Source organism: Puma concolor, chromosome D1 (assembly GCF_028749965.1).
Source record: "Puma concolor isolate L17-30 chromosome D1, mPumCon1.1.hap2, whole genome shotgun sequence".
Classification (NCBI taxonomy): Eukaryota; Metazoa; Chordata; class Mammalia; order Carnivora; family Felidae; genus Puma; species Puma concolor.
The window spans coordinates 89,882,057-89,897,007 of record NC_141676.1 but is presented as its reverse complement, the minus strand read 5'-3'; the positions used below and the strand labels follow the sequence as shown (position 1 = coordinate 89,897,007).

The following is a 14,951-nucleotide window of genomic DNA, read 5'->3' as shown; positions in this document are numbered from 1 at the left end:
AGTAGGCTGAGACATACACATATCAGATGGAAAAAGGGGTGAAATTGGATGTGTGGGTGATAGGGTTAGGGGAGGGGAAGTCTCACAAAAGGAAGTGCTCAGTTCTGCTGTCTAGACAGAGCATCAAATAAGTAGTAGCTTGGGGTAAATAAAATGCCTTTTGGGGATGCCTGGTGGCTCAGTCAGCTCAGGTCATGATCTCGTGGTTCAAGAGTTTGAGCCCTGCGTTGAGCTCTGGGCTGACAGCTCAGAGCCTGGAGCCTGCTTCAGATTCTGTGTCTCTGTCTCTCTCTCTGCCCCTCCCCTGCTCATGCTCTCTCTCTCTCTCTCTAAAAAATAAACGTTAAGAAAATTAAATTCTTTCTAGAAAGGCTCTGAGAGCACCTCCGGACTACCAGCTCAGCACCTGCAGTTGCCTAGTTCACAGACACGAGGGTACCTTTTGAGCAGCACTCCTATATCTGGAAGATTTCCATATTAAGGGTCCTGCCTACCCAAGGCAGGAAACAGAACTCGACTTCTCAACTGGCTTGTAGGTAGGGCACAGACCTAACTCAGGATTGCCAATGAGATGAACTCACAGGAGACTCATTCAGGAGGGAACAAAGAAAGGACACAGGTCAGTCTCTGGCTAGAGTAACAGTAGAGGCAGGCAGCTTTGAGGAACAGGGTCAGTCTCACAGGGATGCGCTGGACAGGAGCAGCAGGGACTTCTTCAGCAGCCCTGTACTGTGGCTGGCCGTGTTCCTGGCTGTGTTTCCTCCCCTCTTGCCTCTCTGGCCCTCCCAAAGATTCTATGAACTTCCTAAGAATCTTTTAATAATTTCTTTTTAACTTTTTCCCCCCTCAAATTAACTAGAGAATTCTGTTATTTGTAAACTGGCATGTTAATAAAAACTCCATTAAAATCAAAGTCACTGAACTCTAATGAGAAAACTGTACCTGTGACCTTCATTTAATAAAGGAGATAGGAAAAAAAAAAAAGTGACATGAGAGCAAGGGCTCTCAGTGTGGGGAAAAAATACAGATACAAGATAAAGTTCTGTCAATTCCCTGTGGTCCTTAATTTGAATTGGAAACATCAATATAAATTTCTTGGGTATTTTATTTCTTTAAAAAATTCCTAGCTTTGTCCACCAAACGTCCCAGAAGCAATGATCAACTAAGTAGTAATAAATATCCCTGGTACCCAGGAGATTGTCTTGAAATACCATTTCTCACTAAAAAAGACACAGGATGTCCTCAAGAAATGGCTGGTTGAATGTCTGGGCAGGGAATAAATGTATAAGAAGAACCTGGAACATCTTACCAGAAAGCAAATCAATGATCAAAGATGATTAGAACTGGACCAAAAGTAAGAGCCAATTAGAAGAGGCTCCCACCTGTCAAAGAGGGGACAATTTCAACATCACTAAGCATTAAAATGACAAGGAACCAAAACATAGCAAATATGTTTAAAAATCCAAGAATTCATAATAATACAAAAACAAGCAAACACGCTCCAATTGGTTCTTTTGGAAGATGTTAGAGATTTAACTATTTTGAAACTGGCAAAAAAGGGAAAGACTCAGGCCTTTACCCTTCTTTTCCAATACAAACATTACCAGTGGTTGACGATATAGATGGGAAATTTTGCTTTATAGAGATATTTCAGCCAGTAAATAAACAAGGAATGATAAACTGAAAAGTTACTGTTCACATTTCCTGAATTTAGAACCTAAGCATGAAGCTGGAAATAGAAGAGATGGCCAGACAGTGCCTCATATTGAAGAAGACACCACCACATGTGAAGTTACCTTCCCTCCCCTCCACAAAAAATCACACTTAAAGAAAAAGAAGACAATGTTTAGGGTTGCCTGACTGGCTCATTCAATAGAGCATTCGACTCTTGACTCTTGATTTTGAGGTTGTGAGTTCAAGCCCTAAGTTGGGTGTGGAGCCTACCTAACGAAAGAAGAAAAAAAAATCAAACCCTTATCTGATTAAGCCTCTAGCTACTACAATTCCCAGGATATACAAAGGGCAAGGGAACTCACTAACTAGACTACACTTTGAGACGACAATCAGCAAAATCCCGGGTGTGGGAAGTCTGCAGAACAAATGATATGATTTCTTCAGTAAACAAATTGTAAATGGAGAAAACAACAAGTGGGAAGCTGTAGATTAAGGGACCTAAAAGACATTTAAAACAAAAGAGACGGGGTGCCTGGTGGCTTAGTAGGTTACGTGACTCTTGATTTCGGCTCAGGTCATGATCTCGAGGTTCATGGGATTGAGCCCTGAGTTGAGCTCTATGCTGACAGTGTGGAGCCTGCTTGGGATTCTCTGTCTCCCTCTCCCTCTGTCCCGCCTTCTCCCCCCACCACCCCCCGACTCCTACACATGCGCACTCTCTCTCCCTCTCTCGCTCAAAATAAATAAATAAACTTAAAAAAATAAATAAATAAAAGAGACAAGGAACAGGCCAACGCTAAACTGAAGTGTGTAGTGATTCAGGCCTGGATGATAAAGCCATAGAAAGAAAAATCAGAAAATAGTCACCTCAGATGTTAACATTGTGGCCGCTCCTAGTGGGGGGTTGGGGCACAGGGGTTATTTCTGGGACAGGCACACAGAGGGCCCGGGGGCGGGCTGGTGTTGACAGGTTCCGGTTCCTCTCACGGGTGGCGATGACTAGGGTGTTGCTGTAGAATAATCCAGTAAACTGTGTACTTGTTTTATGCTGTTTGAGTGCTAACAGAAAACCAGAAACATTTACTTACATTTTCACTTATTCATTTAGGTTTTAAATATTTTAACAAACACTTTTTGTGAAGTGAAGAAATCAACAGACACTGCTCCTTGCCTTCAGGAGTTTGTGTTCTGAGAGGGCAGTGATGTAGCGCCTGGGATCCTGCACTGTAATCACAGCAGATCGGATCAGAGAGGAGCGCAGCGGAAGAAGGCAGAGCTTCAGGAGGTGGTTGGGGTGTGGTCCAGGGAGGAGATGAGAGATGATGGTGGCTTGGAAGAAGGACACAGCACTGGAAAAGAGGAATAGATAGATTTCAAATATACTTTGGAGGTAGAACTGTCCAAGACCTAGAGAACAGGGGGCAAACCCAGCTGGAGCGGACTGTACCAGACAGGATTTGTTTGTTCCTTGTTGTTTGTGAGTAAGATGAGGGAAAAGAAGTCAGTGAAGTCTTTTGAACTGTTTTGACCAAGTGGATGATGAAGCCACTTGCTAAGATGGCTGGATCCATAGTAACCTAAGTGAGATGGGACTCATGGTATTCAAGCCTGGTGGAGGTGCCTGGCTCAGTCAGTAGAGCATGTGACTCTTGATCCCAGGGTCATGAGTTCGAGCCCCATGCTGGGCCTAGAGCTCACCTACAAAAATAAAACCTGCTGTCCTGCTAGGAAAGAAGGGTTCCTAGAGCATCACTGCTGGTCTTATGGAGCTAAGAAATGCCTTGCACACAGAGGCACTCAGTGCTATTCTCTGAATGCAATATACCTGAAGTGCATTTAATGTAATTCCAGATCAAGAGGAAGCAACGTGGGCCAAGACCCTTCTCTACGATCGATCACTGTGTCAGGTCAACTTCCTGAGTGCTGAATGTGACAGAGGAGCAAATTAACTATACATCATTACATTAAACCCATTTGGTTTCCTTCTCATAAAATTAGGATATATAAGCTAAATACTTTTATTCCTACACTATAAATGGAGAAACCCAAGAGCAGAAGCCTGAGCAGGGGATGATATACTGATATTCTCATCAGCTTCATGGGCTGTCCTCACTCGTTTCTTGCAACATTTTTTTCTTTTTTTTTTAAGTTTATTTGTTTTGAGAGGGAGAGAGTGAGCGATCAGGGGAGGGGAGAGACAGAGAGAGGGAAAGAGAGAATCCCAAGCAGACTTCATGCTGTCTGTGCAGAGCCTGACGTAGGGCTCAGTCTCATGAACCATGAGATCAAGAGTCAGATGCTTAACCAGCTGAGCCACCCAGGCGCCCCTCTTGCAACAACATTAAACAGCTCTTATGTGGATCAGCACAATCAAATGCCCTGTAACGTAAGCTCTGATTGAGGAGCGTACCAATTTCTGGGAGCACTGAGGAAGAGAGATTGATATGCCTGGAGAAAGTTCCACTGAGTGATATTTTAGCTTAATTTGGATTTCTGCAGGACAAGGGGAAAAGGTGGGGCAGGGTGAAATAATCAGGCAGGGAGAAGGCTGAATCACCTTGGGGCTACCAAACAACTCATATTTATACCTTGCATTTTTACCTTGACAGGGAAGTGGTAGAGCAGCAGCAGCACAAAAGCAAAAGTGGGGCTACGTGCCAGCACCATAAACCCCTTTGTTCGAGAAGGTGTGGATACATTCACAGATGTATCCATCTGTATCCGTAAGTCGTTCACTCTGCTCCACCCCTTCATTCCAATCCTCCCCCACACCCCACACCTCTTGTCAGACTTCTCCTGGCAGAAGTGAGACGAGCCTGCTGGCCTGGCACAATCTGCTTCAGCTGGGTTTGCCACCCACCCCCCTGTTCTCGCCATCTTGGACAGTGACAGAGCTCTGGGATTTTAAACCGGGGCTGGGTCTACCCAAAGCGGCCCCCCTCTCTCCCATGTTATCATCAGCTGAAGCTTGTTTTTTGGCCTGTAGTCAGGTCCATACTTGTACAGGCTCTGCATGGCTCTGGCCCCAAGGGCATTGGGCTAATTGGGGAGGCCTTTGGAGGGGGTCCCAGTGACACAGCCCTGCCTTCCCCAGCAGACAGAGTCCTGGTGTCAGGGTGAGAAAGGCTTATCCTCAGATGGCTGACAGCTTTGGAGTGGGGGTGTTTGGAGCAAGCAGGGGACGATGGAGGCTGCATGAGTCGGTCTTTGCCTCAAAGAAATGACACGGGCCTCACACTGAAATGTGGGTTTGAGTCTGGGTTTACCCCTTAAGAGTGTGAGAACCTGGCTACATCCTTTAGGCTGCATGCCCATGGCTTTCTTCACTTACAATTTAGGAATAAAAGTACTTATCTCACATAATACAATTTTATGAGGATTAAACCAAATCGGTTTAATGTAAATGGGCCTGACACAGTGATTGTAGAGAAGGGTCTCCGTCTGAATCCTTTCCTCTTAATCTGGAATCACAGTAAATGCCCTGCATACGTATTGCGTCCAATAGCACTAAGTGCCTTCTGTGTGCAAGGCATTTATTAGCTCTGTGGGATAAGAGATGATGCTCTAGGAACCTAGAAGACGATAGGAGACATTCCTTTTTCAGCAGAACAGCATGTTTTAGTGCCACGAGCCCTATCTTGTTGTTGTTACCTTGGATCTGGCTTACTTTCAATCACCCACACTAACTGAAGGGTATCATGTCATTGGTAATGGTAGTGCCTACAATGTACTGTCGGTGACTTTGTCCTGCTGTGCAGAAAATTATTTTTGATAGCTTCTCTTTAGCTTTGGAATGCTTTCTATAGGCAACGGCAGACTTATTTTCCTTTATTAAATTGACACGAATTATTTTGCTAGTGTTCTATGCTCTGAGGACTCAAAGTTGAGTGAGACACTGGCAGAAATGCAAAAAAAAAAAAAAAAAAAAAAAGGTGACAAATCCCATGATAAAGGTACAAGCAGATCTAGTTCTGGTTTAGAGGGAAAGAAGATCTCATGGAGGAGGTAATATATCAGGATGGGCTAGGTTTGCCGCAATGTTGAATGACCGTGAACTCTCAGTGGCTTCACGTCCCGGAAGCTGACTTCTCACTCATGCTCCATAGCCAGTGCTCATCGCATCTGCAAGAGTCTCTGCCCACTGCAGCCCCTTAGGATCACAGGGTGATGGAGGTTTTGTCTGTACAAGTACCTCACTGGGGAAGAGGGCTTGGGAGTGCGTATTCCTTCCTTAGGCCCCTACCTGGAAGTGGTGTTTATTGTTTAACATTTCCTCGTCCACAGCTAGCCATGTGACCACACCTAACTTCAAAGTGGAAGGAGTGCAATCCTCGCCTGTGCCCAGAAGGCAGAACGCTAAAAGCCCTCAGTGAATAACGACAACACACTCATGACTACCGTGGGAGACTTTGTCCCAATGTGCAGAGACGAGTGTGAAGGAGAAGGGCTTGTCAGTGCACAAGGGCCTTTAGGAAAGGTGCACATGTCGGAAAGTCTGGTTTCAGGGACAGGGTCCAAACAGGAATGCTGGGAAGCAAGCTTGCAAAGGAAGACAGGTCACACTGTGAAAGCCATGCTAAGGAGGCTGGATTTGATCCAGGAGACACTGAACGTTCTACAGAAGCTGTGGCTTCGGAAGAGTAACTTGAGGGGCTCCTGGGTGGCTCAGCCAGTCAAGCGTCCAACTCTAGATTTTGGCTCAGGTCATGATCTCACGGTTCATGGGTTCAAGTGGTGCACTGGGCTCTGTGCTGGCAATGTGGAGCCTGCTTGGAACTCTCTCTTTCTCTCTCTCTCTCTGCCTCTCCCCAGCTCTCTCTCTCTCTTAAAATAAATAAATTAAACTTAAAAAAGGAAGAGTAACTTACAGGAGGGATCAGAGGATGGCAAACTGGAGACAGGAGATCCATTTGCTCTTATGTAAATCCAGGAAAAGGGTGATAAAGGTTTGCTTTCAAGGGGTCTTCTAAAGGGGGAGGAAAGAAAAGAGCTATACATATAAGCAACTTGAGAGAAAGACTTGACCGGATTTGGAACTAATTAGATACAAGGTATAAGAGGGTGGACAGTGAAAGATAAGTCCAAGATTTTGAGCCTAGGAGACCACTGTTACAGCTAGAGAAAGAGTGGAAGATGGTCAAGTCTGGAAAGGAAGTTTGGGGCTTGTTGTTTGCAAAGTGGAAATTTTTATTTTACTTTTGTTTCCCAGCACCTATAACAGTACTTAGCATATAATATGTGCTCAATAATATTTGTTGATTATGTAATACCAGTAGAGCACAAATGGAGAAGTTCCCAAGCAATTATTACTGTTTAAAGTCTTTTTTTTTTTTTTTAAGTTTATTCATTTATTATTCCAGAGAGAGAGAGAGAGAGAGAGAGAGAGAGAGAGAACAAGCAGGGGAGGGGCAAAGAGAGGGGGCGGGGGAGACACAGAATCCAAAGCAGGCTCCAGGCTCTGGGCTATCAGCACAGAGGTGGATGTAGGGCTCTGAACTCACTGTGAGATCATGACCTGAGCTGAAGTCAGATGCTTAACGGACTGAGGCGCCCAGGCGCCCACTCTCCCACCCCCCGCCCAGCAATTATTAATGCAGAATTGGGACTCCTTCGTGATGTCAGTAAGAGGAAGGCAGATCTACCTATTTGAAGCCATAAGATGAGATGAGTCGTCAAGAAAGTGTAGAGAAAAAAGGGGGGAGGCTGAAGAGATTACTTTGGGAACCTTGACATTTAGAGGCCAGAAAGTAGAACCAGAGTCCAGGGAAGGTGAACATTTGAGGATGGAATCAATCAGTACTGGCTGCTGCAAACAGGTGCAGGATGCTGGGGACAGGTAAGATGGCGTTTGGTGGAGCAGCTAGACTCTTTGGTCACCCACCCAGGGAAAGGTGGACACGAACGACAGCACGGGCCTCCTAGCAGTGGGGGACAGGTAGCAACAAGCCACGGGGCAGGAGGGCAGTGGCTGGAGGGGAGGCTGGGTCAAGGGGCGGTTCCGGTGTTTGTCTGGTTTGGAAGGGTTATAATTGAGACCTGGTCATTTAGCAAGGTGGAGAGGGATTGAAGACGCAAGAGGGAGGGAAAGAAACCATGGGTGGCATCCAGGAGGCGGATGGAAGGGTCATCCCCCAGCGCAAAGGGCCACCTCTAGGAGAGGGAGAGAGCGAGGTGGACTCAATTTTGTTGCTGTTAGGTACTCACCGAGGGCCCAGTAAGCGCGGGGCACAGTTAATGCTCATGGCCACCACCGCGCAGGTCTCCGGGTCTTACTTGTCCCTCACCTCCCCGCCCGTGGCCTTGTGTTTCCCTTCGCCCTGAGGGGAGGAGGCAGGCCCCGAGGGGAGGAGGCAGAGCGAGGCTCTGCGCGGGGCGGGAACCGGCGAGGGGGCGGCGGGGCCTGGGAAAGGTGAGCCGGCGAGGCGGACGGACGGCGGGGCGGGCCCCGGGGAGGCCACACCCTGAAACTACCTGCCTGGGACAGGAAGAGTGAGGGCGAGAGCGACCGCCGGCGGCCAGCACGCGGGGTTGCTACCGGAACTCGGCACGCCCCGCGCCCCCCGTGTCCCCCGCCCTCCTAGCGCCCCGGTGCGCCCCTGTGCGCCCCGCGCCCTTCGCGCCCCTAGCGCCCCGACGGCGATGGGAGCCAGCCGCCCGCGGGGACCACGCCTCTGAGACCCGCGACCGACCGCTGGTACCATGAAGAGCAATCGGGCACGCAAGGGCGGAGGGGGTTCCAAGGACCTCGGCGCAGGACTCAAGTACAGCTCGCGGCCTCAGGTTGGCGAGGGGCGCGGCGGGCTTTGCGGGCATCGTCGGGGCCCGGGAAGCCACCAGTGTGGCCGGGAGCGGGGCGACGGGAGCGGGCGCCGAGGGCCCGGGCGCTTTGTCTTGGCAAAGGGAACCGCTCCATTGCCCATTTGTGGCCCGGGCGCTGGCCGGCCCGACAGGTGGAATTTCCTGTTTGGCGGGTGCCTGGCGGACCTTTGGTACCAGCCCTGCCGCGCGCCAGCCGGCCCAGGTGGAGGCGGCAACCCTCGGGTCTTTGGAGACTCCGAGTCTCTCCTCTAGCCTTCCTGCCCACTCGGTCCTTTCCCTGACCCGAGAAAAGGGCTCCATCTCGGTCCCTCCATTAACTCCGCACTCTTAGTGCACATCTGGAAAGGACCATGGGCGGAGGCCCGGAGTGTGGTGATTTGGGCTGAGTAAGGATGGTTTCCAGGGGGCCTTGGGGTCATAGCCATCCTTGGTCTCTGCGGGAGTTCGTTGTTTTCCTTCCTGGTCAGAGGGCATTTTGCGACCTTTGCAGAGGGCTACTGGGAGACCAGAGCTCTGAGTGCCATAGAGCCTGGTGCTAAGGACCCCAGGGTTGGACTTGTCTGGCCTTCTCTAAGAGGGTATGAAGCCCTTTGGGAAGGTGATTTTGTGAGAAGGGATGTAAGAACATGTGTCTTGAGCCTTTTGGAAGATGCCCAAGCAGGAAGCTCTTGTTTGGCAGACAAAATCGCCGGAGACCTTAAACCTTGATGTAAGAGTTGGGGATGGGTTGGTGCTTTATTGATGGACACACCTAGTGGCAGTGCCCAGGCAGGACTAGCAACCAGACCTCTGCCTCTGTCCAGCTGGGACCCTGGGTTTCCCTGAAATGCCAGAGAAGCCCAGGTCATGGCTGGCGCTGGGTGGGTGCTGGGGGGGGGGTGCGTTTTGTGAGGGAGCTTTCTCTGCAGGTGAGGGGTGGCTCTGCATGGCCCGCACTCTTTCTACTCTCCTGGTCCTGTAACATCTGCTGCCCCAGGTTGCGCCATTGCTTCACACAGGCCAGATTGTGTAGCTCTCTGAAATCAGTTCCTTTTCTCCAAGCAGCATCTTGACTTAAGACCAGATTCTGGGGCTGCTGTGGCTAGCTGGACCACAGATAGCAGCTGGGCTTGGACACTCTTGTTTTCTCCATTTTTCACTTCCTATGTGGAAGGAAGCATGGATAGGGCAGCCAGCCTGGAGCCCCGGGCCTGTGTTCCTGCGGAGGCTCCCTGCTCGAGGCGGGTTCCCCAGATGTATGCCTTCTGTTTTCCTTTCTGTAACTGCCATGTTTACGAATCCTTGATAATTACGAATTGTTGATAATTGCCCGTTGGGGCTCTAGACTCCTGCCTCCTCAGCAGAGGGCCTGCTGTTTAGTGTTTGTTATTTCAGGGCTGGCTTGTTTTTTTTTTCCCCCCTCAACTTCCCTTTGTGGGATTCTGCAGTCTTCCTCTGTGCTGCCTCTCTGCCCACACCCCCTCCCCTACCGGGGGCTGGGCCTGGGGCCCATCCCCACACTCCTGTCAGCCAGCTTTCTCTTGTCCCATGCAAGCCCTTGCTCATTTTCTCATCTTCTGTGAAGCTCACGCATTCTCTATTTCATTGGGTTCTTCCTTCCACCTCTGATTCTGTGACTTTTCTTCCTGCGGGTCACCCTCTCTGTCTTTTCTCCCGCTGAGCTCCATTGAACCACCTCTGTACCTAGTCCTGGGCTGGGCACTAGGAGGGATGGAAGGTTCTCAAAGACAAAATAAGATATGATTGTTCCCCTAAGGAAATTACAGTCTTGAAAGCCATGCTAAGAGAGTTGTGCAAAAGTTAGATGTGGTGCAGTGTGCCCTGAAGAAAGTAGCTTGCTGTGCCCAAAGCTCATTTCCGTTTCTCCAGGAAGTCATTGAATATTCCTTCCCATTCCATGCCTTAGCAGAAAGGTCACTCTCTGGATCACCCTGCAGTGTTTGCAGTCAGGGTCTGCAGACTCTGCCTTGACCTGTTCCCTGACCAGGAGGTGCAGCTTCTGCCCCAGGGTTTGCCTGGCTGGGTCATGCTGAGCCCCACCTGGGGACTATTGTTTCCGAGTTCCATGTTCTGGCATTCCCATTCCTGCACAGATGAAGAAGGGTCGGTCTTAAAATTCTTGTATGTGACTGCATCCTTCCCAAGGCTGATGACTCTGGCCCCTGCCCTACCCAACCCTGTTCCCAGTAAGTAGGAAGTGGCCACCTCAGTGTTCCCTACTGTCTCTGGGGCCCTGATGTGCACGTGGTGTTTGGGGATCGTGTGAGCCCTCCCTCCATGAGAGCAGGTGTACAGATGCCAATTATTATGGCCACCAGTGAGAACTGGGAAGCCCACCTCACTGACTGTCTGGGCCCTTGTTGTGAGTATCTGGGCCCTTGAGTGTCTGGGCCCTATTTGATGGAGCTATAAAAGTGCTTTGAGCTCCATTGGTTCCTTCTCAAGTCAAGATTGCCCTGGGTAGGAGTCAGTATCCCCCAGGCATATGGAGACCAGGATTGGGAAATCAGGTGTGGGGGCTATTCAGAGTCATCTCTTTGGTAACTGGTCATTCACTCATCCATGTAACAAATATTTATTACATACCTACCTACTGAGCATGTGCCAGGTACTGGACAATGACACTTGAGAGAGATCCTAGTCCTATAGCCCCTGCCTTCAAGGAATACCCAGTATAGTGTGGAATATGGGCGGGAATAAGTTCTGTGGAATAAGTTCTGTGTGTATGATAAGTGCTAGATTCCAGAGAAACCCAGGGTGGGCACCTAGGAAACAGCTAATCCGGGCTTGAAGGGTCAGGGTAGGGGAATTGGGACCTGAGGCCATCTGTGAGTTCTGGAGTGTCCACCATGGAGCTAAGACCTGGTGCCTCTGCTTTTCTGGTGGATGATCTCAGATGTTACCTAATCTGAGCCTCAGTTTCTGTGGCTATAAAATGGGGATGACATATGTGTTACAGGTTTGTTGCAAGAATTAACAGGGATACTTTACATGAAAGCCCTTTGTAAGTTGCAGCCTGGTGTACAGATCACACAGTTTTGATTTCTTTCTTTTTTTTTTATTTAGTATTTTATTTTATTTTTTAAATTTACATCCAAGTTAGTTAGCACATAGTGCAACAATGATTTCAGGAGTAGATTCCTTAATGCCCCTTACCCATTTAGCCCATCCCCCTCCCACAACCCCTCCGGTAACCCTCTGTTTGTTCTCCATATTTAAGAGTCTCTTATGTTTTGTCCCCCTCCCTGTTTTTATACTATTTTTGCTTCCCTTCCCTTGTGTTTATCTGTTCTGTGTCTTAAAGTGCTCATATGAGTGAAGTCGTATGATATTTGTCTTTCTCTGACTAATTTCACTTAGCATAATACCCTCCAGTTCCATCCACGTAGTTGCAAATGGCAAGATTTCATTCTTTTTGATTGCCGAGTAATACTCCATTGTGTGTGTGTGTGTGTGTGTGTGTGTGTGTGTGTGTGTGTATACCTACCACATCTTCTTTATCCATTCATCTATCGATGGACATTTGGGCTCTTTCCATACTTGGCTATTGTTGATAGTGCTGCTATAAACATTGGGGTGCATGTGTCCCTTCAAACCAGCACACCTGTATCCCATGGATAAATGCCTAGTAGTGCAATTGCTGGGTCGTAGGGTAGTTCTATTTTTAGTTTTTTGAGGAACCTCCATACTGTTTTTCAGAGTGGCTGCACCAGCTTGCATTCCCACCAACAATGCAAAAGAGATCTCTTTCTCTGCATCCTCGCCAACATCTGTTGTTGCCTGAGTTGTTAATGTTAGCCATTCTGACAGGTGTGAGGTGGTATCTCATTGTGGTTTTCATTTGTATTTCCCTGATGATGAGTGATGTGGAGCATTTTCTCATGTGTTGGTTGGCCATCTGGATGTCTTCTTTGGAGAAGTGTCTATTCATGTCTTTTGCCCATTTCTTCACTGGATTATTTGTTTTTTGGGTGTTGAGTTTGGTAAGTTCTTTGTAGATTTTGGATACTAACCCTTTATTTGATATGTGTTTGCAAATATCTTCTCCCTGGATTTCTGAGTTGGAAACAGCCTGGAGACAACAAGAAGGTGATGTAGTATTGGTAGGAGGAGTGTGCAGAGGCTGAGAACTAAGGTTGTCAGCAGGGCACTGGCCTCCCAGAAGTGCTGGCCTGTCCCGCTGAACACACGGAATCTCTTTGGGAGGAGCTGGGAAATGAGACCACCCTTTATGCAGCTTCTATGAGAAAAATCCTTTTACGGAAAAGAAATGTGTGCCTACGACCTATGACTGACTCCTCATCCCTGTCTTCCTCCCTCCCATACAGAACGAAACTTTAAAAAACTTACTTCTTCTAGGTTCTCTTGAGCAGGTACTGGGGCTGTCTGGGATGCCCATGTGCCATGACAGTGTGTGCAGTGGGTGAGGGCACAGCAGGGGAGGTGGGCAGTTCTTCAGGTGGGGACTCACCTCCCAGGCAACCTGCCTATCCCAGGGTGCTTCCTGGCACCTCAGTCCTGGGAAGACCTGGACCTTCATGGCCTCACTTAGGGGATGGGAAAACTGAGGCAGAGAAGACAATCCTAGCTCGGTAGCTGCCTGTGTCTGAAGCCTAAGTTGTGTAAACCTGTGAGGACCCTCCGCGGGTGGATCTGCCCAGAGCCGGCTTGTTGGTGGTGACGATGCCATGTCAACACAGCCTCCCTGACCTGGGCCTGTCACACTGCACCCTGGGGGGTGTGGCTGCCTGCCCTGTGGCTGGTGGCCGGTGGCCACTGTGATGCTGGAGTTCCCCTGGTGTCACTTCCTTCTTGGGCTTCTGGTTCTGACCAGATGGTTGGCTCATGTCTCTCCTAAGAGAGAGAGTCTGTTCTTAGAAGAAGACAGTGTGACAGAGCCACTGGGCCCAGGGCCCAAAGATGTTGCTTCTGACATTGTGCATATGCTACTGGAGTGTTGAGATCATTGCTAGCATTTGTTGATCATATACCGTGTATTATACCTCTCAGTGTTATTACTACCCTTTTATAGGTGAGGAAAATGAAGCACAGAGAGGCTAAGCAACTTGCCTAAGGTCACAGAGTGAAACAGTAGTGGGACTGGAATTTGAAGCCAGGTAGTCTGGCTCTGCTCTATTCTCTTTGGGCCTCCAGAGTGTAGGACGGCTGTCAGTCCAGTGTGCTCAGGGTGGGATGGATTACTAAGGGTGAGAAGGAGTTTGGTTTGGATAAGAAACTGGGTTTTGCTTGTTAGGATGTTTCTGAGGTGCTGGGGACTTACCAAAATTATAACGGCTGATTAGTAGACAGGAATGGGAACTTCTGGGCTTCTCCAAGAACTCTCACTCTGGCTGGCAGTGGTGAGAAGGTACTTGGGGTTTGTTCAGAAACGTATTTGGGGTTTGTTCAGAGTTCATGGATAGTAATTGCCTCTTTTTCTTTGTAAGAAGTTTTCTAGACACAGGTGTCTACTAAAATTGCTGTCTTGGAATCTCATATTTTCTGAGTTTGCTTATTCTGTCCAGGCTTGGCAACAAAATCTTTAGAATTCTTGTGATAGGTGGCAAACTGGTCAAAATCTTGAATCCCTGGTGTCTCTGAGATAGTGAGGATCGTGAAAGGTAAAGAATATGATCACAACTGTTTCTACCCTCACTAAATATGTGTATTTCAATTCAGTATCTTTCTCTATCCACACAGCAACTCTGTGAATAAAACCGCCCAGTTTAAAGCTGAGAATACTGAGGCTCAAAAGGTATGCATAATGACCCAAAGGCAATTAGAGATAGAACAAGGGTTCAAACCTAGATCTATGTGACTTCAAAGCCTACATCTTAACCGCCAAGCCATTATACAGTTGTATTCCAAAGATGACGGTCATTGATGCATATCCCCAGCAAAGTACTGGAACACGTCATTAACCAAAGTGGTGAGCACCAGGCGCCGACACACATCCACGGAAACCTCTCACACCAAACTCGTCTGGTTTCCCCTTTTGATGAGGTTACTCATCTGGTAGACCAGGAGACTGGCTGGAGATGTGATTTCAACAAGGCTTTGAACAAAATGTAGCTTTATTTATTATACACATGATTAAAAATCATAAAGGCAATTTTAAAATGAAAAAAGGAAAGATTCACCTACCTAAGCCCACAAATAGGGTTGTTTACATTCTTCACGCTTCTTTCCACGCCTTACCTTACGCATATGTTTTATCTAGTTCCTTGTGCACACACAGTTTGTGTCCTGGGGAATTGCTGTATCAGCCTTTTATCTGCTTGGCGTGGCGGAGGCCTGGGGGCTGGTGGGCAGTGGGGTCCCAGTAGGTTGGTTGACTGTGCCTAAGAGGGTCCATGCATGGATCCATGTCACTGTGCAGGGGCCTGGGGTCTCTTCCTAACTCCCTCCTCAGTTCTGTGCCATTTCTTGTTTACTAACAACTCTGTTGAGGTCTTGGA

At 48.3% G+C, this 14,951-nt stretch overlaps 1 protein-coding gene across 1 annotated transcript in view; it reads left to right on the top strand.

The window, feature by feature from the left end:
- Positions 1–8,129: 8,129 nt before the first annotated feature.
- Positions 8,130–14,951, top strand: part of ST14 (ST14 transmembrane serine protease matriptase) — a 42,165-nt gene continuing 35,343 nt past the window's right edge. The window contains exon 1 of the mRNA XM_086678661.1: positions 8,130–8,454. Within this exon, the coding sequence (XP_086534787.1) occupies positions 8,374–8,454 (81 nt within the window). The 5' untranslated portion in view covers positions 8,130–8,373. The remainder of the gene's footprint in view (positions 8,455–14,951) is intronic.